This window comes from Oncorhynchus gorbuscha, unplaced genomic scaffold (genome assembly GCF_021184085.1).
Source record: "Oncorhynchus gorbuscha isolate QuinsamMale2020 ecotype Even-year unplaced genomic scaffold, OgorEven_v1.0 Un_scaffold_370, whole genome shotgun sequence".
Classification (NCBI taxonomy): Eukaryota; Metazoa; Chordata; class Actinopteri; order Salmoniformes; family Salmonidae; genus Oncorhynchus; species Oncorhynchus gorbuscha.
In genome coordinates this window covers 912,942-937,941 of record NW_025745222.1, presented here as the reverse complement: position 1 = coordinate 937,941, position 25,000 = coordinate 912,942, and the positions used below count along the sequence as shown (strand labels likewise).

At 42.9% G+C, this 25,000-nt stretch overlaps 1 protein-coding gene, 1 long non-coding RNA gene and 1 other non-coding gene across 3 annotated transcripts; 2 read left to right on the top strand and 1 right to left on the bottom strand.

Moving 5' to 3' along the window:
• Positions 1 to 4,786: 4,786 nt before the first annotated feature.
• trnap-agg lies at positions 4,787 to 4,858 on the bottom strand. The gene has a single exon. It is a non-coding gene; the product is annotated as a tRNA-Pro (tRNA).
• Positions 4,859 to 6,711: 1,853 nt separating this feature from the next.
• Positions 6,712 to 8,202, top strand: LOC124018004. Its single transcript, XR_006835545.1, has 3 exons — positions 6,712 to 6,937; positions 7,021 to 7,105; positions 8,040 to 8,202. It is a non-coding gene; the product is annotated as an uncharacterized LOC124018004 (long non-coding RNA).
• Positions 8,203 to 8,385: 183 nt separating this feature from the next.
• On the top strand, positions 8,386 to 24,958 carry LOC124018010 (protein NOXP20-like; the record flags this gene model as incomplete). The annotated part of the gene is made up of 10 exons (XM_046333264.1): positions 8,386 to 8,547; positions 9,295 to 9,447; positions 9,656 to 9,863; positions 19,828 to 19,913; positions 20,467 to 20,625; positions 20,678 to 20,812; positions 21,019 to 21,158; positions 21,514 to 21,586; positions 22,190 to 22,243; positions 23,786 to 24,958. Coding segments are annotated over 10 exons (1,284 nt in total), but the record flags the coding sequence as incomplete, so codon positions are not given.
• Between the last annotated feature and the right edge of the window lie 42 nt (positions 24,959 to 25,000).

Here is a 25,000-nt window from a genome sequence, read left to right as displayed (position 1 = left end):
GACATCTTAACCATAGAGATAGACAGAGGTCTTAACCATAGAGATAGACAGACATCTTAACCATAGAGATAGACAGACATCTTAACCATAGAGAGAGACAGACATCTTAACCATAGAGAGAGACAGACATCTTAACCATAGAGAGAGACAGACATCTTAACCATAGAGAGAGACAGACATCTTGACCTTAACCATAGAGAGAGACAGACATCTTAACCATAGAGATAGACAGACATCTTAACCATAGAGAGAGACAGACATCTTGACCTTAACCATAGAGAGAGACAGACATCTTAACCATAGAGATAGACAGACATCTTAACCATAGAGATAGACAGACATCTTAACCATAGAGAGAGACAGACATCTTGACCTTAACCATAGAGAGAGACAGACATCTTGACCTTAACCATAGAGAGAGACAGACATCTTAACCATAGAGATAGACAGACATCTTAACCATAGAGATAGACAGACATCTTAACCATAGAGAGAGACAGACATCTTGACCTTAACCATAGAGAGAGACAGACATCTTGACCTTAACCATAGAGAGAGACAGACATCTTGACCTTAACCATAGAGATAGACAGAGGTCTTAACCATAGAGAGAGACAGACATCTTAACCATAGAGAGAGACAGACATCTTGACTTTAACCATAGAGAGAGACAGACATCTTGACCTTAACCATAGAGAGAGACAGACATCTTGACCTTAACCATAGAGAGAGACAGACATCTTAACCATAGAGATAGAACGAAGACTCAACTTTGTACGGCGTCTGTGACAGCATGGGCAGCACCAATGATCTCCATTTTAAAGTAATACATTTTTATATATATATATATATATATATATATTTTTTTAAAGCAGATATTTGTGATTTTAGCGCCATCTGCAGTGCCGGAGTCCTGGACCACAGGACTCCGGCACGTTTATTATATATATATATATATATATAGAGAGAGAGAGGTTTGTTAACGGCTGACCTGAGAATGGCTCCCTCTGCTGGTTGGAGGGGACTACCTGTTGCTCAGTACTCAGTGGACACACACACACACAGCTCAACAGCCTGTACTGACTCTAGTCACATGATGCTGGAGTCACAGGTCAACACCAGGCTCTGGTAGAGCTGTGGGGGTTCCTAACCAGAGGTCAACACCAGGCTCTGGTAGAGGGGGTGGAAGGGCTGTGGGGGTTCCTAACCTCTGGTAGAGGGGGTGGAAGGGCTGTGGGGGTTCCTAACCTCTGGTAGAGGGGGTGGAAGGGCGGTGGGGGTTCCTAACCTCTGGTAGAGGGTGGAAGGGCTGTGGGGGTTCCTAACCTCTGGTAGGGGGTGGAAGGGCGGTGGGGGTTCCTAACCTCTGGTAGGGCTGTGGGGGTTCCTAACCTCTGGGGGTGGAAGGGCTGTGGGGGTTCCTAACCTCTGGAAGGGCTGTGGGGGTTCCTAACCTCTGGTAGAGGGGGTGGAAGGGCTGTGGGGGTTCCTAACCTCTGGTAGAGGGGGTGGAAGGGCTGTGGGGTTCCTAACCATTACAAGGCAAATGCTTGTTGTCTTTGATTCTAGAAATGTGAAACAAACTATTTTTATTATCCTGGGGCATTATCATGATCATTATTCTGTTCTATTATATTTGTTATTCTTATTATTGTTGTTGTTGTTGTTGTTGTTGTTGTTGTTGTTGTTGTTGTTTTTGTTCTGTAAGTAAAATACTTCCATTGGGCCGGTTGAAAGTGGACTCGGCGATATGACATCATCATATACGGCAGGAGCAGGGTGACTTCCTGTTTTGCAAAACACAACAACAACAACAACAACGAGACTCAAACCCCAATGGGTGGCCATCTTGGCAGGTTTGGTGACTTCCTGTATTGTACATAGTCTATATAGTTAGACTAGAGGAGACTAGAGGAGACTAGAGGACCAGAGGAGACTAGAGAGACTAGAGGAGGCTGGAGGAGGCCGGAGGAGGCCAGAGGAGACCAGAGGAGACCAGAGGAGACCAGAGGAGGCCAGGGGAGGCCAGGGGAGACTAGAGGAGACTAGAGGAGACTAGGGGAGACTAGAGGACCAGAGAAGACTAGAGAGACTAGAGGAGACTAGGGGACCAGAGGAGACTAGAGGAGACTAGAGGAGACTAGAGGAGACTAGAGAGACTAGAGGAGGCCAGAGGAGGCCAGAGGAGACCAGGGGAGACAAGGGGAGACTAGAGGGGACTAGAGGAGGCCAGAGGAGACTAGAGGAGACTAGGGGAGACTAGAGGAGACTAGAGGAGACTAGAGGAGACTAGAGGAGACTAGGGGAGACTAGAGGACCAGAGGAGACTAGAGAGACCAGAGGAGACTAGAGAGACCAGAGGAGACTAGAGAGACTAGAGAGACTAGAGAGACCAGAGGAGACTAGGGGAGGCCAGAGGAGACTAGAGGAGGCCAGAGTAGACTAGAGAGACTAGAGAGACTAGAGGACCAGAGGAGGCCAGAGGAGACTAGAGGAGGCCAGAGAAGACTAGAGGAGGCCAGAGGAGACTAGAGAGTCTAGTGGAGGCCAGTGGAGACTAGAGGAGGCCAGAGGAGACTAGAGGAGGCCAGAGTAGACTAGAGGAGGCCAGAGGAGACTAGAGAGTCTAGAGGAGGCCAGAGGAGACTAGAGGAGACTAGAGGAGACTAGAGAGACTAGAGGAGACTAGAGGAGACTAGAGAGTCTAGTGGAGGCCAGAGGAGACTAGAGGAGGCCAGTGGAGACTAGAGGAGACTAGAGGAGACTAGAGGAGACTAGAGAGTCTAGTGGAGGCCAGAGGAGGCCAGTGGAGACTAGAGAGTCTAGTGGAGACTAGTGAGCCTGCAGAGTACAGAAAACTAGAGAGCACTTTAAAACCATTCACGGAACCAGACAATCAGCACATTCTCATTCAAATCCATTCATTATTCAATCAATCATTGGTTGGTTGGTTGAATGACGCGTTGATGCGATTGATGTATTGATTGACCCACATTATTAAACCCAGTTCAAGTCACAGATCTGGGGTCAGTTTTAGCATCCCACAGTCCTTAACCATTAACCCTGAGGAGAGGGAAACAGTCACAGATCTGGGGTCAGTTTTAGCATCCCACAGTCCTTAACCATTAACCCTGAGGAGAGGGAAACAGTCACAGATCTGGGGTCAGTTTTAGCATCCCACAGTCCTTAACCTTTAACCCTGAGGAGAGGGAAACAGTCACAGATCTGGGGTCAGTTTTAGCATCCCACAGTCCTTAACCTTTAACCCTGAGGAGAGGGAAACAGTCACAGATCTGGGGTCAGTTTTAGCATCCCACAGTCCTTAACCTTTAACCCTGAGGAGAGGGAAACAGTCACAGATCTGGGGTCAGTTTAGCATCCCACAGTCCTTAACCTTTAACCCTGAGGAGAGGGAAACAGTCACAGATCTGGGGTCAGTTTTAGCATCCCACAGTCCTTAACCTTTAACCCTGAGGAGAGGGAAACAGTCACAGATCTGGGGTCAGTTTAGCATCCCACAGTCCTTAACCTTTAACCCTGAGGAGAGGGAAACAGTCACAGATCTGGGGTCAGTTTTAGCATCCCACAGTCCTTAACCTTTAACCCTGAGGAGAGGGAAACAGTCACAGATCTGGGGTCAGTTTTAGCATCCCACAGTCCTTAACCTTTAACCCTGAGGAGAGGGAAACAGTCACAGATCTGGGGTCAGTTTTAGCATCCCACAGTCCTTAACCTTTAACCCTGAGGAGAGGGAAACAGTCACAGATCTGGGGTCAGTTTTAGCATCCCACAGTCCTTAACCTTTAACCCTGAGGAGAGGGAAATCATCAGACTGACCCAATATCACTGTTTTGGGATTCATGTAATCTGCCTTTTTCATTTAATAGCAGGATTATACACACACACACGTTTGGTTTGCGTTTGGTTTTTTAACTATGCAGATGTAATATGATGATGAATTGTTGTAATATATTTTATAAATGATTATTAGACTGAAATGGGCAATTAAAGGTATTTTATAAAGCATGATGATAATACATTTTATGTTTTTATTTGTTTTTTTTAATCAATGAATTATATAAAACATTTTTATATATATATATAAGGTTGTGAATGTGTATTCAACTCTATCTTGTATTTTATGTGGGGTTGTCAATTCAAATGGGAGTCTTCTGACCATTCTATATCAAACTGTGAACTCATTATTCTGTACAGCAAATGTTGCGTAATGTTTTACAAAACAAATATCAGAATCACAATAAACCTATATATTGATACACGTTTCATATCGGTGTGTGTTTCTCCCCCTTTTTTCTGCATTTTAGACATTAAGAGATAAGACGCGTTTTAAAATATATATATATATATTGGATATATATTATGTAGATAATGTAAGCAATGGAACGTGATACGTTTTCAAATCAAATCGAACTTTATTAGTCACATGCGCCGATTACAACAAGTGTTGGAACTTTACCGTGAAATGTTGACTGACAAGCCCTTATTAAACCAACAGCCCAGTTCAAGAAGAATTAAGAAAATATTTACCAAATAAAGTAAAATAATTATAAAAAGAAACACAATAAATTAACAATAATGCGGCTATGTACCCATTGTATATAGCCTCGTTATTTTATATATTTTTTTACTTTAGTTTGTTTGGTAAATAGCTTATATCTTTTTGCGAACTACATTGTGTGAAGAGACGTAAGGGAGTGTGTTGGTGTTATGACATCTCTTGACACTGTGACAATAATTAACACAAAAATAATCACTTTCGAAAACGAGGCTCGTCCGGGATTTGAACCCGGGACCTCTCGCACCCTAAGCGAGAATCATACCCCTAGACCAACGAGCCGCGCATGACGTCTTGCGGAAATCAAGCTGTTTTATATGAGCTATTTTCAGTGCGTCCAAAATATCTGGGAACTTGGTTATTGTTTTCATTCTTTTGTGAGTGTTATGTTTACTGTTCATTTTATCGCTTATATCACTTTTGTTTATTATCTAGTTCACTTGCTTTGACAAGGTTTCAAATATGTTTCCCATGAGAATAAAGCCCTTAAATTGAAATGATTTTGAATTGAGAGACGCCCTTGCCTCATATCATGAATGTGCTTTTACCGTCTCTAGACAAACTCCGTTATATAAAGTGTTTATTCTCAAAGTTACCGGGATGTAAACGGGTCCTACTTATACCGGTACATTCGTAACAACTTAAAGCATTACATAAAATAAACCTCACGAAGCAAACAAACCATTCATTTATTGTTGTTGATGATTAAATTCGACACTCTTTATTGACCTCCGACAAAAAAAACCCGACTTGCTTGATGGGTGAAACAAGGACAAAAACGCCACCTGCTGGAGGGAGACACGTTTTCCGCCGAGTTGGACCTCTCGCTCCCTCTCTGACGAGCTCCCCGGGGGTGACGTCACCTCCCATCGCACCGACGGACAACACGCGGATCCCTGTCTACGTGGCGGGGCGGAAGAGGAGCGCGTCTAAGCGGAGAGAGTTGTCAGCAGCGAGACGAACCGGTGAGATGCACAGTCATTTACCATACATACATACATACATACAAACCAAACCAAACCGCGTGGTTATTGAATTAGGCTTTTCCATTTCCCTCTTAGTGACAGTAACCTACTTACTGACATAGTTGCAGAATCTGTGTTTGTAACAGTGAAACCTAGTGAATTATTCCTGACTATTTGTAAGATAATTAAACGGGTGTTTATTTATTTATTATATGTCACAACATATCGCAGTATACATGATATACGCGTGTCTTAACTTTTATTTCAAATTATATTTATTTATTTATTTTATTAATGTTTTCAGACTGAAAGAATTGTTGTCACTCTTCTGTGTCAAAGCCAAAGGAAAACAGTGCTGTGGTCGACGCGTTGATATGATGTGACCGCCAGATGGCGCTAATAACACCACTGGAATTACAACTAAAACTGTTGCGTGAACCGCGTGGCCATGTTCATTTGGAAAACGTTTCGGGAACATTGCCGATGGCAATTCTAATGAATAGAGCCGACGTGATTCTACATGGCAAGAGAGTCGTGTTTGTTCTACATAGTATATGTCTATCTTGAACGTAACAAAACGTTGCATCCTGTTGAACGCACCGGGGAAGAGAGTTCAGCTTGTGTTTCTGCTTCTCTCATCTTCACTGGCTCATTGAGTTGATTGTTAAACGTCAATGTTCAGCATTACTGGGGGTGTGGTCATTTAGTCCAAACAGTTGCGTTTTTGTAATTAGTTTCTATTGGACAACTTCAGGTTGGTCCCGCCCCGTTTGGTTCCTAATGAAAACACCACAGATTTTACTGGGCTAAATCAGTCACTATTAAAAAATAAACCTCTCTCTGTCTCTCTCTCCCCCTTCTCTCTCTCCCCCTTCTCTCTCTCTCTCTGTCTCTCTCTCTCTATCTGTCTCTGTCTCTCTCTCCCCCTTCTCTCTCTCCCCCTTCTCTCTCTCTCTCTGTCTCTCTCTCCCCTTCTCTCTCTCTCTCTGTCTCTCTCTCCCCCCTTCTCTCTCTCTCCCCCTTCTCTCTCTCTCTCTTCCCCCTTCTCTCTCTCTCTCTCTCTCTCTCTCTCTCAGATGAACATGTCTGACTCCAACCCTCCCATATTCCCCCCCTTCTCCCTCTCTGACCCCCCACACCGACGCCAACCCCCAGGAGAAGACGACACACAGCTCTCCCGCCTCCCACACCCATCCTCCAGCCCTCGTTGGCCACGGAGGGTTCCGAGGGCTCTGAGCCAGCCAACCAGGTGGCAGGAGAGGACGTGACCAGGGAAGACAGAGATGAGGCTCCTATTGACCAATCAGGGTGCGGAGGCGTGGAGGATCAGGTGACTGAGTGTGGCCAATTGGTGAGCCTGGAGGCGGAGACCGCTGCTGCCGAGGGGGAGGAAGAGGTATGATTGGCTGGTTGGCTGTCGTCATAGTGATGGCATGTTGTTGTCGTCGTGGTGACGTTATTGTGTGTGTGTGAATATAGGACTCTCTTCAGGTCAAGGGGAAAGGTTGGGGTGGATGGGGCTCCTGGGGGAAGTCTCTACTGACCAGTGCCACGTCTACTGTGGGTAAGTCCACACACACACACACACACACACACACACACACACACACACACACACACACACACACACACACACACACACACACACACACACACACACACACACACACACACACACACACACACACACACACACACACACACACACACACACACACACACACACACATTTATGCCCCACGAATGATGTCTGAACCAACCTTTTATTTAGTTAATAGGGGTTGATGTCTGGTGAACCAACCTTTTATTTAGTTAATAGGGGTTGATGTCTGGTGAACCAACCTTTTATTTAGTTAATAGGGGTTGATGTCTGGTGAACCAACCTTTTATTTAGTTAATAGGGGTTGATGTCTGGTGAACCAACCTTTTGTTAGTTAATAGGGGTTGATGTCTGGTGAACCAACCTTTTATTTAGTTAATAGGGGTTGATGTCTGGTGAACCAACCTTTTATTTAGTTAATAGGGGTTGATGTCTGGTGAACCAACCTTTTGTTAGTTAATAGGGGTTGATGTCTGGTGAACCAACCTTTTATTTAGTTAATAGGGGTTGATGTCTGGTGAACCAACCTTTTATTTAGTTAATAGGGGTTGATGTCTGGTGAACCAACCTTTTTATTTAGTTAATAGGGGTTGATGTCTGGTGAACCAACCTTTTATTTAGTTAATAGGGGTTGATGTCTGGTGAACCAACCTTTTGTTAGTTAATAGGGGTTGTGTTCCAAATGTGTTTAGTGATGTCACTCTTTACAACCATTGTTCCCCAGCAATACTTTTATCTCTCTCTCTCTCTCACTCGCTCTCTTGTCTCTCTCTCTCTCCCTCTCTCTCTGTCTCTCTCTCTCTGTCTCTCTCTCTCTCTCTGCGTCTCTCTCTGTCTGTCTCTCTCTCTGCCTTTCTCTGTCTCTCTCTCTGACTCTCTCTCCCCCATCTCTCTCTAGGTAACAGTCTAACTTCAGTAAAGGAGAAGGCCGGAGCTCTGCGTCTTCACAGGACCTCAGTAGGAGAGGAGGCGCGAGAGGAGGGAGATGAGGAGAGGAAGGAGGGAGGAGAGGAAGAGGAGGATAGCTGTCCTCAGTCAGCCCTGGTCACTACTCCACCACCAAGCAGGTCTACCATCACACACACACTGTACACACACACACACACACACACACACACACACACACACACACACACACACACACACACACACACACACACACACACACACACACACACACACACACACACACACACACACACACACACACACACACGATCAGTGTAATTGATAACAGATAACATTGTCGTGACCCCGTCCCTCCCCACCAGGGTAAATCAGTGATCAGTGGAGGTCTCGATGCCTTAGAGTTCATCGGTAAGAGAACCATGACGGTCCTGGCAGAGACTGACCCTGGTTTCAGGAAGACCAAGATACTAATGCAGAGGACTGTCTCACTCAGCCAGGTACACACACACACAGATACACACTCAGATACACACACACACAGATACACACTCAGATACACACACACACAGATACACACTCAGATACACACACACACAGATACACACTCAGATACACACACACACACACACACACACACACACACACACACACACACACACACACACACACACACACACACACACACACACACACACACACACACACACACACACACACACACACACACACACACACACACACACACACACACACACAGATACACATGCTCTGTGGGCAATGGTGAAAATAATGTTTCAGTTTTGAAAGTGATGAAAATGACCACATTATCTCTCTGTTGATTGGCTGTGTTCTGTATCTGTGTTCTGGTTGGTTGAGTCATTGTATCTCTGTGTTGTGATTGGCTGTGTTCTGTATCTGTGTTCTGGTTGGTTGAGTCATTGTATCTCTGTGTTGTGATTGGCTGTGTTGTTCTGTATCTGTGTTCTGGTTGGTTGAGTCATTGTATCTCTGTGTTGTGATTGGCTGTGTTGTTCTGTATCTGTGTTCTGGTTGGTTGAGTCATTGTATCTCTGTGTTGTGATTGGCTGTGTTGTTCTGTATCTGTGTTCTGGTTGGTTGAGTCATTGTATCTCTGTGTTGTGATTGGCTGTGTTGTTCTGTATCTGTGTTCTGGTTGGTTGAGGCATTGTATCTCTGTGTTGTGATTGGCTGAGGTGTTGTATCTCTGTGTTGGGATTGGTCAGATGCTGAAGGATGCCAAAGAGAAGGAGAGGGCTCGTCTCAGCTGCCAGCCAATCAGTGAGCCCACAGCTCACTACGGAATCCTGTTTGATGACTACCAGGGCCTATCACACCTAGAGGCTCTGGAGATACTGGCCAATGAGAGTGAGGCTAAGGTAAAACACACACCACTGTCTCCTCTTCACACACACACACACACACACACCCACACACGAGTGCAAACACAGATATACACACGGATACTATTAACCCAACTCCTCTGTCTCCTCTTCACACACCCCCCTCTCAGGTTCAGTCGTTCCTCTCCTCCTCTTCTCTCCTCTCCGGTTCAGTCATTCATCTCCTCCTCTTCTCTCCTCTCAGGTTCAGTCGTTCCTGTCCTCCCTGGAAGAGGAGGATCAGGAGGAGATAAAGAAAGAACTGATCGCCATCAAGGACATCTTCGTCAGCCACACGGGAGAGGAGGAGGAGGAGGGAGAGGGAGAGGAGAAGAAGGAGGGAGAGGAGAAGAAAGAGGGAGAGGAGACGGTGGATAGGGGTGATCCAAGTCCCCAGTGTTCTACTCCTCTGTGTGAGTTACAATACTGATGAACCCAGCTGGGTCCTTAAATACTGATGAACACAGCTGGGTCCTTAAATACTGATAAACACAGCTGGGTCCTTAAATACTGATAAACACAGCTGGGTCCTTAAATACTGATAAACACAGCTGGGTCCTTAAATACTGATAAACACAGCTGGGTCCTTAAATACTGATAAACACAGCTGGGTCCTTAACCTCTGATAAACACAGCTGGGTCCTTAAATACTGATGAACACAGCTGGGTCCTTAAATACTGATAAACACAGCTGGGTCCTTAACCTCTGATAAACACAGCTGGGTCCTTAAATACTGATAAACACAGATGGGTCCTTAAATACTGATAAAACACAGCTGGGTCCTTAAATACTTATAAACACAGCTGGGTCCTTAACCTCTGATAAACACAGCTGGGTCCTTAACCTCTGATAAACACAGCTGGGTCCTTAACCTCTGATAAACACAGCTGGGTCCTTAACCTCTGATAAAACACATCTGGGTCCTTAAATACTTATAAACACAGCTGGGTCCTTAACCGCAGCTCAGTTTAAACCGTTTCTAACCCGTCTATCTACGGGTACCAGAGAAGGCATGTTGTGTCCTAGCAGCTCAGTTTAAACCGTTTCTAACCAAAGCAACAGGAAATGGCCTTAAAGACCAGAACCAGCCCACCTGTTCTGACACTGTGATTTGACTATTAGTTGTTCAACGTTTCTTCTGAAAAATATAATTTCTAAAAATGGTCTAAGAAGAACAACATTGGCAGGGCAATTCAAGCAAAGCCAATATGCGGCAATAATACACTGGGCCTGTAATTTACGGCACAAACCTCAGAACTGGTTTATAATTGGCTCATTGCTACAGAACTGGTTTATAATTGGCTCATTGCTACAGAACTGGTTTATAATTGGTTCATTGCTACAGAACTGGTTTATAATTGGCTCATTGCTACAGAACTGGTTTATAATTGGCTCATTGCTACAGAACTGGTTTATAATTGGCTCATTGCTACAGAACTGGTTTATAATTGGCTCATTGCTACAGAACTGGTTTATAATTGGCTCATTGCTACAGAACTGGTTTATAATTGTGACCTTGACTCAGAAAAGGTTGGTGACCATAGACCTAGACCCTGTCTCACTGAACCAGCAGACCTAGACCCTGACTCACTGAACCAGCCAAGATGTCCGAAAATAGTTTACAACCAATACTTTTTCCACGATATCGACAAAGTCGTGGAATTAGACGGCTAAAACCCGTACAGTCTCTACGGACATTTAGTTTGTTGAAATCTGCCACACATGTTGGTACTTTAGCTTTTAATTCATATAAAAAACTAAAGGATGTTTAATCTGTCTCTCTGGTTGATGTTTAATCTGTCTCTCTCTGGTCTGATGTTTAATCTGTCTCTCTCTGGTCTGATGTTTAATCTGTCTCTCTGGTTGATGTTTAATATGTCTCTCTCTGGTCTGATGTTTAATCTGTCTCTCTCTGGTCTGATGTTTAATCTGTCTCTCTCTGGTCTGATGTTTAATCTGTCTCTCTGGTTGATGTTTAATCTGTCTCTCTCTGGTTGATGTTTAATCTGTCTCTCTGGTTGATGTTTAATCTGTCTCTCTGGTTGATGTTTAATCTGTCTCTCTCTGGTTGATATTTAATCTGTCTCTCTGGTTGATGTTTAATCTGTCTCTCTGGTTGATGTTTAATCTGTCTCTCTCTGGTTGATATTTAATCTGTCTCTCTCTGGTTGATGTTTAATCTGTCTCTCTGGTTGATGTTTAATATGTCTCTCTCTGGTTGATGTTTAATCTGTCTCTCTCTGGTTGATGTTTAATCTGTCTCTCTGGTCTGATGTTTAATCTGTCTCTCTGGTTGATGTTTAATCTGTCTCTCTCTGGTCTGATGTTTAATCTGTCTCTCTGGTTGATGTTTAATATGTCTCTCTCTGGTCTGATGTTTAATCTGTCTCTCTCTGGTCTGATGTTTAATCTGTCTCTCTCTGGTCTGATGTTTAATCTGTCTCTCTGGTTGATGTTTAATCTGTCTCTCTCTGGTTGATGTTTAATCTGTCTCTCTCTGGTTGATGTTTAATCTGTCTCTCTGGTTGATGTTTAATCTGTCTCTCTCTGGTTGATGTTTAATCTGTCTCTCTGGTTGATGTTTAATCTGTCTCTCTCTGGTTGATGTTTAATCTGTCTCTCTGGTTGATGTTTAATCTGTCTCTCTGGTTGATGTTTAATCTGTCTCTCTCTGGTTGATGTTTAATCTGTCTCTCTGGTTGATGTTTAATCTGTCTCTCTCTGGTTGATGTTTAATCTGTCTCTCTGGTTGATGTTTAATCTGTCTCTCTGGTTGATGTTTAATCTGTCTCTCTCTGGTTGATGTTTAATCTGTCTCTCTGGTTGATGTTTAATCTGTCTCTCTCTGGTCTGATGTTTAATCTGTCTCTCTGGTTGATGTTTAATCTGTCTCTCTCTGGTTGATGTTTAATCTGTCTCTCTCTGGTTGATGTTTAATCTGTCTCTCTCTGGTTGATGTTTAATCTGTCTCTCTCTGGTCTGATGTTTAATCTGTCTCTCTCTGGTCTGATGTTTAATCTGTCTCTCTCTGGTTGATGTTTAATCTGTCTCTCTCTGGTTGATGTTTAATCTGTCTCTCTCTGGTCTGATGTTTAATCTGTCTCTCTGGTTGATGTTTAATCTGTCTCTCTCTGGTCTGATGTTTAATCTGTCTCTCTCTGGTCTGATGTTTAATCTGTCTCTCTGGTTGATGTTTAATCTGTCTCTCTCTGGTCTGATGTTTAATCTGTCTCTCTGGTCTGATGTTTAATCTGTCTCTCTGGTTGATGTTTAATCTGTCTCTCTGGTTGATGTTTAATCTGTCTCTCTCTGGTCTGATGTTTAATCTGTCTCTCTCTGGTTGATGTTTAATCTGTCTCTCTCTGGTCTGATGTTTAATCTGTCTCTCTCTGGTTGATGTTTAATCTGTCTCTCTCTGGTTGATGTTTAATCTGTCTCTCTGGTCTGATGTTTAATCTGTCTCTCTCTGGTTGATGTTTAATCTGTCTCTCTCTGGTCTGATGTTTAATCTGTCTCTCTGGTCTGATGTTTAATCTGTCTCTCTGGTCTGATGTTTAATCTGTCTCTCTCTGGTCTGATGTTTAATCTGTCTCTCTGGTCTGATGTTTAATCTGTCTCTCTCTGGTTGATGTTTAATCTGTCTCTCTCTGGTCTGATGTTTAATCTGTCTCTCTCTGGTCTGATGTTTAATCTGTCTCTCTCTGGTCTGATGTTTAATCTGTCTCTCTCTGGTCTGATGTTTAATCTGTCTCTCTCTGGTTGATGTTTAATCTGTCTCTCTCTGGTTGATGTTTAATCTGTCTCTCTGGTTGATGTTTAATCTGTCTCTCTCTGGTCTGATGTTTAATCTGTCTCTCTCCGGTTGATGTTTAATCTGTCTCTCTGGTTGATGTTTAATCTGTCTCTTTCTGGTTGATGTCTAATCTGTCTCTCTCTGGTTGATGTCTAATCTGTCTCTCTCTGGTTGATGTTTAATCTGTCTCTCTCTGGTCTGATGTTTAATCTGTCTCTCTCCGGTTGATGTTTAATCTGTCTCTCTCTGGTTGATGTCTAATCTGTCTCTCTCTGGTTGATGTCTAATCTGTCTCTCTCCGGTTGATGTCTAATCTGTCTCTCTCTGGTTGATGTTTAATCTGTCTCTCTCCGGTTGATGTCTAATCTGTCTCTCTCTGGTTGATGTTTAATCTGTCTCTCTCTGGTTGATGTTTAATCTGTCTCTCTCTGGTTGATGTCTAATCTGTCTCTCTCTGGTTGATGTTTAATCTGTCTCTCTCTGGTCTGATGTTTAATCTGTCTCTCTCTGGTCTGATGTTTAATCTGTCTCTCTCTGGTCTGATGTTTAATCTGTCTCTCTCTGGTCTGATGTTTAATCTGTCTCTCTCTGGTCTGATGTTTAATCTGTCTCTCTCTGGTCTGATGTTTAATCTGTCTCTCTCTGGTTGATGTTTAATCTGTCTCTCTGGTCTGATGTTTAATCTGTCTCTCTCTGGTTGATGTTTAATCTGTCTCTCTGGTCTGATGTTTAATCTGTCTCTCTGGTCTGATGTTTAATCTGTCTCTCTCTGGTTGATGTTTAATCTGTCTCTCTGGTCTGATGTTTAATCTGTCTCTCTCTGGTCTGATGTTTAATCTGTCTCTCTGGTCTGATGTTTAATCTGTCTCTCTGTTTGATGTTTAATCTGTCTCTCTCTGGTCTGATGTTTAATCTGGTCTGATGTTTAATCTCTCTGTGGTCTGATGTTTAATCTGTCTCTCTCTGGTTGATGTTTAATCTGTCTCTCTCTGTCTGATGTTTAATCTGTCTCTCTCTGGTCTGATGTTTAATCTGTCTCTCTCTGGTCTGATGTTTAATCTGTCTCTCTGGTCTGATGTTTAATCTGTCTCTCTCTGGTTGATGTTTAATCTGTCTCTCTCTGGTCTGATGTTTAATCTGTCTCTCTCTGGTCTGATGTTTAATCTGTCTCTCTCTGGTCTGATGTTTAATCTGTCTCTCTCTGGTCTGATGTTTAATCTGTCTCTCTCTGGTCTGATGTTTAATCTGTCTCTCTGGTCTGGTTTAATGATGTTTAATCTGTCTCTCTCTGGTCTGATGTTTAATCTGTCTCTCTTGTCTGATGTTTAATCTGTCTCTGGTCTGATGTTTAATCTGTCTCTCTGGTTGATGTTTAATCTGTCTCTCTCTGGTCTGATGTTTAATCTGTCTCTCTGGTTGATGTTTAATCTGTCTCTCTCTGGTCTGATGTTTAATCTGTCTCTCTGGTCTGATGTTTAATCTGTCTCTCTCTGGTCTGATGTTTAATCTGTCTCTCTGGTTGATGTTTAATCTGTCTCTCTCTGGTCTGATGTTTAATCTGTCTCTCTGGTTGATGTTTAATCTGTCTCTCTCTGGTCTGATGTTTAATCTGTCTCTCTGTTTGATGTTTAATCTGTCTCTCTCTGGTCTGATGTTTAATCTGTCTCTCTCTGGTCTGATGTTTAATCTGTCTCTCTGGTCTGATGTTTAATCTGTCTCTCTGTTTGATGTTTAATCTGTCTCTCTCTGGTCTGATGTTTAATCTGTCTCTCTGGTCTGATGTTTAATCTGTCTCTCTCTGGTCTGATATTTAATCTGTTTCTCTCTGGTCTGATATTTAATCTGTTTCTCTCTGGTTGATGTTTAATCTGTCTCTCTCTGGTCTGATGTTTAATCTGTCTCTCTCTGGTTGATGTTTAATCTGTCTCTCTCTGGTTGATGTTTAATCTGTCTCTCTCTGGTTGATGTTTAATCTGTCTCTCTCTGGTCTGATATTTAATCTGTCTCTCTCTGGTCTGATGTTTAATCTGTCTCTCTCTGGTCTGATGTTTAATCTGTCTCTCTCTGGTCTGATATTTAATCTGTCTCTCTCTGGTTGATGTTTAATCTGTCTCTCTCTGGTCTGATGTTTAATCTGTCTCTCTCTGGTCTGATATTTAATCTGTCTCTCTCTGGTTGATGTTTAATCTGTCTCTCTGGTTGATGTTTAATCTGTCTCTCTCTGGTCTGATGTTTAATCTGTCTCTCTCTGGTTGATGTTTAATCTGTCTCTCTCTGGTTGATGTTTAATCTGTCTCTCTCTGGTCTGATGTTTAATCTGTCTCTCTGGTTGATGTTTAATCTGTCTCTCTCTGGTTGATGTTTAATCTGTCTCTCTCTGGTTGATGTTTAATCTGTCTCTCTCTGGTCTGATGTTTAATCTGTCTCTCTCTGGTCTGATGTTTAATCTGTCTCTCTCTGGTCTGATGTTTAATCTGTCTCTCTCTGGTTGATGTTTAATCTGTCTCTCTCTGGTCTGATGTTTAATCTGTCTCTCTCTGGTTGATGTTTAATCTGTCTCTCTCTGGTCTGATGTTTAATCTGTCTCTCTCTGGTTGATGTTTAATCTGTCTCTCTCTGGTCTGATGTTTAATCTGTCTCTCTCTGGTTGATGTTTAATCTGTCTCTCTCTGGTCTGATGTTTAATCTGTCTCTCTCTGGTTGATGTTTAATCTGTCTCTCTGGTTGATGTTTAATCTGTCTCTCTCTGGTCTGATGTTTAATCTGTCTCTCTCTGGTTGATGTTTAATCTGTTTCTCTCTGGTCTGATATTTAATCTGTCTCTCTCTGGTTGATGTTTAATCTGTCTCTCTGGTTGATGTTTAATCTGTCTCTCTGGTTGATGTTTAATCTGTCTCTCTGGTCTGATGTTTAATCTGTCTCTCTCTGGTCTGATGTTTAATCTGTCTCTCTGGTTGATGTTTAATCTGTCTCTCTCTGGTCTGATGTTTAATCTGTCTCTCTCTGGTCTGATGTTTAATCTGTCTCTCTCTGGTCTGATGTTTAATCTGTCTCTCTCTGGTCTGATGTTTAATCTGTCTCTCTCTGGTTGATGTTTAATCTGTCTCTCTGGTTGATGTTTAATCTGTCTCTCTCTGGTCTGATGTTTAATCTGTCTCTCTGGTTGATATTTAATCTGTCTCTCTCTGGTCTGATATTTAATCTGTCTCTCTCTGGTCTGATATTTAATCTGTCTTTCTCTGGTCTGATATTTAATCTGTCTCTCTCTGGTCTGATATTTAATCTGTCTCTCTGGTTGATGTTTAATCTGTCTCTCTGGTTGATGTTTAATCTGTCTCTCTCTGGTCTGATATTTAATCTGTCTCTCTCTGGTCTGATGTTTAATCTGTCTCTCTCTGGTCTGATATTTAATCTGTTTCTCTCTGGTCTGATATTTAATATGTCTCTCTCTGGTCTGATGTTTAATCTGTCTCTCTGGTCTGATGTTTAATCTGTCTCTCTCTGGTCTGATGTTTAATCTGTCTCTCTCTGGTCTGATGTTTAATCTGTCTCTCTCTGGTTGATGTTTAATCTGTCTCTCTCTGGTCTGATATTTAATCTGTTTCTCTCTGGTCTGATATTTAATATGTCTCTCTCTGGTCTGATGTTTAATCTGTCTCTCTGGTCTGATGTTTAATCTGTCTCTCTCTGGTCTGATGTTTAATCTGTCTCTCTCTGGTCTGATGTTTAATCTGTCTCTCTCTGGTTGATGTTTAATCTGTCTCTCTCTGGTCTGATATTTAATCTGTCTCTCTCTGGTCTGATGTTTAATATGTCTCTCTCTGGTCTGATGTTTAATCTGTCTCTCTGGTTGATGTTTAATCTGTCTCTCTGGTCTGATGTTTAATCTGTCTCTCTCTGGTTGATGTTTAATCTGTCTCTCTCTGGTCTGATGTTTAATCTGTCTCTCTCTGGTCTGATGTTTAATCTGTCTCTCTCTGGTCTGATGTTTAATCTGTCTCTCTGGTCTGATGTTTAATCTGTCTCTCTCTGGTCTGATGTTTAATCTGTCTCTCTCTGGTCTGATGTTTAATCTGTCTCTCTCTGGTCTGATGTTTAATCTGTCTCTCTCTGGTCTGATGTTTAATCTGTCTCTCTCTGGTCTGATGTTTAATCTGTCTCTCTCTGGTCTGATGTTTAATCTGTCTCTCTCTGGTCTGATGTTTAATCTGTCTCTCTCTGGTCTGATGTTTAATCTGTCTCTCTGGTCTGATGTTTAATCTGTCTCTCTCTGGTTGATATTTAATCTGTCTCTCTCTGGTCTGATGTTTAATCTGTCTCTCTCTGGTCTGATGTTTAATCTGTCTCTCTCTGGTCTGATGTTTAATCTGTCTCTCTCTGGTCTGATGTTTAATCTGTCTCTCTCTGGTCTGATGTTTAATCTGTCTCTCTCTGGTCTGATGTTTAATCTGTCTCTCTGGTCTGATGTTTAATCTGTCTCTCTGGTCTGATGTTTAATCTGTCTCTCTCTGGTCTGATGTTTAATCTGTCTCTCTCTGGTCTGATGTTTAATCTGTCTCTCTCTGGTCTGATATTTAATCTGTCTCTCTGGTTGATGTTTAATCTGTCTCTCTGGTCTGATGTTTAATCTGTCTCTCTGGTCTGATGTTTAATCTGTCTCTCTCTGGTCTGATGTTTAATCTGTCTCTCTCTGGTCTGATGTTTAATCTGTCTCTCTCTGGTTGATGTTTAATCTGTCTCTCTGGTCTGATGTTTAATCTGTCTCTCTCTGGTCTGATGTTTAATCTGTCTCTCTCTGGTTGATGTTTAATCTGTCTCTCTCTGGTTGATGTTTAATCTGTCTCTCTCTGGTCTGATGTTTAATCTGTCTCTCTCTGGTTGATGTTTAATCTGTCTCTCTGGTCTGATGTTTAATCTGTCTCTCTCTGGTTGATATTTAATCTGTCTCTCTCTGGTCTGATGTTTAATCTGTCTCTCTCTGGTCTGATGTTTAATCTGTCTCTCTCTGGTTGATGTTTAATCTGTCTCTCTCTGGTTGATGTTTAATCTGTCTCTCTCTGGTTGATGTTTAATCTGTCTCTCTCTGGTTGATGTTTAACCTGTCTCTCTCTGGTTGATGTTTAATCTGTCTCTCTCTGGTCTGATGTTTAATCTGTCTCTCTCTGGTTGATGTTTAATCTGTCTCTCTCTGGTTGATGTTTAATCTGTCTCTCTGGTCTGATGTTTAATCTGTCTCTCTCTGGTCTGATGTTTAATCTGTCTCTCTCTGGTTGATGTTTAATATGTCTCTCTCTGGTTGATGTTTAATCTGTCTCTCTCTGGTTGATGTTTAATCTGTCTCTCTGGTTGATGTTTAATCTGTCTCTCTCTGGTCTGATGTTTAATCTGTCTCTCTCTGGTTGATGTTTAATCTGTCTCTCTGGTCTGATGTTTAATCTGTCTCTCTGGTCTGATGTTTAATCTGTCTCTCTCTGGTTGATGTTTAATCTGTCTCTCTCTGGTTGATGTTTAATCTGTCTCTCTCTGGTCTGATGTTTAATCTGTCTCTCTCTGGTTGATGTTTAATCTGTCTCTCTCTGGTCTGATGTTTAATCTGTCTCTCTCTGGTTGATGTTTAATCTGTCTCTCTCTGGTCTGATGTTTAATCTGTCTCTCTGGTCTGATGTTTAATCTGTCTCTCTCTGGTCTGATGTTTAATCTGTCTCTCTCTGGTCTGATGTTTAATCTGTCTCTCTGGTTGATGTTTAATCTGTCTCTCTCTGGTCTGATGTTTAATCTGTCTCTCTGGTTGATGTTTAATCTGTCTCTCTCTGGTCTGATGTTTAATCTGTCTCTCTCTGGTCTGATGTTTAATCTGTCTCTCTGGTCTGATGTTTAATCTGTCTCTCTGGTTGATGTTTAATCTGTCTCTCTGGTCTGATGTTTAATCTGTCTCTCTCTGGTTGATGTTTAATCTGTCTCTCTCTGGTCTGATGTTTAATCTGTCTCTCTCTGGTTTGATGTTTAATCTGTCTCTCTCTGGTTGATGTTTAATCTGTCTCTCTCTGGTTGATGTTTAATCTGTCTCTCTCTGGTTGATGTTTAATCTGTCTCTCTCTGGTTGATGTTTAATCTGTCTCTCTGGTTGATGTTTAATCTGTCTCTCTGGTCTGATGTTTAATCTGTCTCTCTGGTCTGATGTTTAATCTGTCTCTCTCTGGTTGATGTTTAATCTGTCTCTCTCTGGTTGATGTTTAATCTGTCTCTCTGGTCTGATGTTTAATCTGTCTCTCTCTGGTTGATGTTTAATCTGTCTCTCTGGTTGATGTTTAATCTGTCTCTCTGGTTGATGTTTAATCTGTCTCTCTCTGGTTGATGTTTAATCTGTCTCTCTGGTTGATGTTTAATCTGTCTCTCTCTGGTCTGATGTTTAATCTGTCTCTCTCTGGTCTGATGTTTAATCTGTCTCTCTCTGGTCTGATGTTTAATCTGTCTCTCTCTGGTTGATGTTTAATCTGTCTCTCTGGTTGATGTTTAATCTGTCTCTCTGGTTGATGTTTAATCTGTCTCTCTCTGGTCTGATGTTTAATCTGTCTCTTTCCAGCAGCTGATGGGGAGGAGTTTGTGAGCGTCCTGACTGAGTTGCTGTTTGAGCTTCACGTCGCTGCCACCCCAGACAAACTGAACAAGGTAACAGACCGTCCCTGTCACCACAGACAAACTGAACAAGGTAACAGACCGTCCCTGTCACCACAGACAAACTGAACAAGGTAACAGACAGTCCCTGTCACCACAGACAAACTGAACAAGGTAACAGACCGTCCCTGTCACCACAGACAAATTCAACAAGGTAACAGACAGTCACCACAGACAAATTCAACAAGGTAACAGACAGTCACCACAGACAAACTGAACAAGGTAACAGACAGTCACCACAGACAAACTGAACAAGGTAACAGACAGTCCCTGTCACCACAGACAAACTGAACAAGGTAACAGACAGTCCCTGTCACCACAGACAAACTGAACAAGGTAACAGACAGTCCCTGTCACCACAGACAAACTGAACAAGGTAACAGACAGTCCCTGTCACCACAGACAAACTGAACAAGGTAACAGACAGTCCCTGTCACCACAGACAAATTCAACAAGGTAACATACAGACAGTTTTAATATAATCTACTGAATTAGAGTTCATTATTTTAGGTTAAAGTTTAGTGATGTCATGTCAATTCATCCCCAGGCCAGGATGAGAGCGCATGATTGGGTGAGAGAGGTGGAGAAACCTGTCGTCGTCACAGAAACCATCGGGGGGGCGACGGAGGAGGAGCAAAGGGGAGAACCTGAAACAAGAGAGGGAGAAGAAGAGAAGAAAGAGGGGGAGGAGCTGGAGGAGAAGAAAGAGGGGAGGAGCTGGAGGAGAAGAAAGAGGGGAGGAGCTGGAGGAGAAGAAAGAGGGGGAGGAGCTGGAGGAGAAGAAAGAGGGGGAGGAGATAAAGGAGAAGAAAGAGGGGGAGGAGCTAAAGGAGAAGAAAGAGGGGGAGGAGCTAAAGGAGAATGAGGAAGAGAGACGATCCAGGTCTGTAGAGGTGAGATCGGATGTTGGACATAGAACTGCCTGCCTGCCTGCCTGCCTGCCTGCCTGCCTGCCTGCCCCCTCGCTTTTCGTTTTAAGCACGTAGTGTGTGTTAATGTTTATATATTGTGTGTGTTAATGTCTCTATATTGTGTGTGTTAATGTCTATGTATTGTGTGTGTTAATGTCTATGTATTGTGTGTGTGTTTGTGTGTCTAGGCAGTGTACCTGTCTTCAGTGGGCTCCCTGGCGGAGGTGACAGCCCGCAGTATCGAACAGCTCCACAAGGTGGCAGAGTTGATCCTCCACGGACAGGACCTGGAGAAGCCTGCCAGAGTCCAGGCTCACATTCTCACCAGGTCTGTTGGGGGGGGGCCTGCTAGAGACCAGGCTGTAGGGGGGACAGGACCAGGAGAAACCTGTTAGAGACCAGGCTGTAGGGGGGGGGGGGGGGACAGGACCAGGAGAAACCTGTTAGAGACCAGGCTGTAGGGGGGGGACCTGTTAGAGACCAGGCTGTAGGGGGGGGACAGGACCAGGAGAAACATGTTAGAGACCAGGCTGTAGGGGGGGGACCTGTTAGAGACCAGGCTGTAGGGGGGGGACCTGCTAGAGACCAGGCTGTAGGGGGGGGGTGCATCTGTGTGTGTAGGGAATATGACCTTCCACTCATATGTATATTCTGAGCATCGTTAATGTCTGTGTGTGTTGCAGGTTGACGTGTGCCATGTGTCGGGAGGTGGGTTGTCTTGCCAGGAAGTTCTCTGATACTCTGCTCACCGTTGGGGTAAGATGTGTGTGTGTACTGGGACTTTATCTCCAACAAAATAAATTAATGGCATTAAGGTCAGGTGATCAGCACCCTATTGGTTCTCTGTCAGGTGATCAGCTGATCAGCACCCCATTGGTTCTCTGTCAGGTGATCAGCTGATCAGCACCCCATTGGTTCTCTGTCAGGTGATCAGCCGATCATCACCCCCATTGGTTCTCTGTCAGGTGATCAGCTGATCAGCACCCCATTGGTTCTCTGTCAGGTGATCAGCTGATCATCACCCCATTGGTTCTCTGTCAGCTGATCAGAACCCCATTGGTTCTCTGTCAGGTGATCAGCTGATCATCACCCCCATTGGTTCTCTGTCAGGTGATCAGCTGATCATCACCCCCATTGGTTCTCTGTCAGGTGATCAGCCGATCACCACCCCCATTGGTTCTCGGTCAGGTGATCAGCTGATCAGCACCCCATTGGTTCTCTGTCAGGTGATCAGCTGATCAGCACCCCATTGGTTCTCTGTCAGGTGATCAGCTGATCAGCACCCCATTGGTTCTCTGTCAGGTGATCAGCTGATCAGCACCCCATTGGTTCTCTGACTCCCTTCCTGCCCTTCTCCAGGTTCAGAGAAAAGCAGAAGAGTTGAACCCTTTGGTTGACAGTGTGCTGCTTGAGGTAAGACATGTTGTTCTATAGGGTTCTAACAGTGTTCTGTTGTTCTGCAGGGTTCTAACAGTGTTCTGTTGTTCTGAAGGGTTCTAACAGTGTTCTGTTGTTCTGAAGGGTTCTAACAGTGTTCTGTTGTTCTGAAGGGTTCTAACAGTGTTCTGTTGTTCTGAAGGGTTCTAACAGTGTTCTGTAGGGTTCTAACAGCGTTCTGTTGTTCTGAAGGGTTCTAACAGTGTTATGTTGTTCTGAAGGGTTCTAACAGTGTTATGTTGTTCTGTAGGGTTCTAACAGTGTTCTGTTGTTCTGTAGGGTTCTAACAGCGTTCTGTTGTTCTGTAGGGTTCTAACAGCGTTCTGTTGTTCTGTAGGGTTCTAACAGTGTTCTGTTGTTCTGAAGGGTTCTAACAGTGTTCTGTTGTTCTGAAGGGTTCTAACAGTGTTCTGTTGTTCTGAAGGGTTCTAACAGTGTTCTGTTGTTCTGAAGAGTTCTAACAGTGTTCTGTTGTTCTGAAGGGTTCTAACAGCGTTCTGTTGTTCTAACAGTGTTCTGTTGTTCTGAAGGGTTCTAACAGTGTTCTGTTGTTCTAAATATATAATATAATAATATATGCCATTTAGCAGACGCTTTTATCCAAAGCGACTTACAGTCATGTGTGCATACATTCTACGATGGGTGGTCCCGGGATCGAACCCACTACCCTGGCGTTACAAGCGCCATGCTCTACCAACTGAGCTACAGAAGGGTTCTAACAGCGTTCTGTTGTTCTGAAGAGTTCTAACAGTGTTCTGTTGTTCTGAAGGGTTCTAACAGTGTTCTGTAGGGTTCTAACAGTGTTCTGTAGGGTTCTAACAGTGTTCTGTTGTTCTGAAGAGTTCTAACAGTGTTCTGTAGGGTTCTAACAGTGTTCTGTTGTTCTGAAGAGTTCTAACAGTGTTCTGTTGTTCTGAAGAGTTCTAACAGTGTTCTGTTGTTCTGAAGGGTTCTAACAGTGTTCTGTTGTTCTGAAGAGTTCTAACAGTGTTCTGTTCTGAAGGGTTCTGACAGTGTTCTGTAGGGTTCTAACAGTGTTCTGTTGTTCCGAAGGGTTCTAACAGTGTTCTGTAGGGTTCTAACAGTGTTATGTTGTTCCGAAGGGTTCTAACAGTGTTCTGTTGTTCTGAAGGGTTCTAACAGTGTTCGTAGGGTTCTAACAGTGTTATGTAGGGTTCTAACAGTGTAATGTTGTTCTGCTGTTCCGAAGGGTTCTACCAGTTTTTTCGTAGGGTTCTAACAGTGTAATGTTGTTCTGTAGGTTTCTAACAGTGTTCTGCTGTTCTGAAGGGTTCTAAACAGTGTTCTGAAGGGTTCTAACAGTGTAATGTTGTTCTGCTGTTCCGAAGGGTTCTAACAGTTTTTCATAGGGTTCTAACCGTGTAATGTTGTTCTGTTGGTTTCTAACAGTGTTCTGCTGTTCTGAAGGGTTCTAACAGTGTTCTGAAGGGTTCTATCAGTGTTCTGTTGTCCTGTAGGGTTCTAACAGGGTTCTAACAGTGTTCCGTTGTTCCTTAGGGTTCTAACAGCACCACATACATCCAGAACGCCTTCCAGCTCCTCCTCCCGGTTCTCCAGATGTCACACATCCAGACCCAGAGCTCTAGAACCCGCACGGAACCACAGCCCTAACCCTGTCGTAGCCACAGTAAAACACACCTCATACTGCTGAAGTGCTGTTAGCATACTAGCCAGTCCTAATGATGTAACTATGTACAGGAAGATAATGTGATATATATATATATAACAGTGATAGTGAAGTCAACGACTAGGTTGCCATAGTAACATTTATGTAGTAACTTAGTATAGTTTCATGTAGGGAACAACTTCTCAGATTGAAGAGCTTGTACTCATGTCTATTAAGCATCTCCAAATGGATTATTTTATTATATATATATATTAATCATATTTCTATATATTACTGTTCAGAGGTAAATCTAAACATGATTCATGTCAACTGGCTAATTTAACCCGGTGTATCAGATTGTCTTATCGTTTTAAAAAGCGAAACCAAAAAAAATAGTTTTGTTGTTAAGAGTTTGTTTTTAGTGTCACGTAAACCAGATCAGAGTAATGTGTTGTTTAACAGTGGCGTCCCTGAAGCAAATTAGGGTTCAGTGCTTTTCTCAAAAAGACACATCGACATAAATTAAATAAATAAAAATTGTTGCTTTGTCAGCTCAGGTGTTCGAATCAGAGACCTTTGGGTTCCTGGGCCCAACGCGCTAACCGCTAACCAACGCGCTAACCGCTAACCAACGCGCTAACCGCTAACCAACGCGCTAACCGCTAGGCTACATGCCGCAGGTATTGATGTTCCCTGCTTAATGAAGGGGTGTTTCTTTACGTCGCAGAACAACTAACCTTGTTTAAATGTTAGAACAACGAACCTTGTTTAAATGTTAGAACAACGAACCTTGTTTAAATGTTAGAACAACGAACCTTGTTTAAATGTTAGAACAACGAACCTTGTTTAAATGGTAGAACAACTAGCCTTGATATTAACGGACAAAGACAAAAAAGGACCAGAACTATAATGTTCTATATTTCTATTTCTATGTGTGTATTTGTTTTTAGGTCCACTGGTTTATTTAAGTCATTGTTGGATCATTTATTAATTTGCTGCTATGGTAACGGAGATCACAAAATACCAACAACGAAAAATAAAAACACCTTTTTTAAACCTTTTAACTGTTTCAGTGCCATGTCTTTATACACACACACACACACACA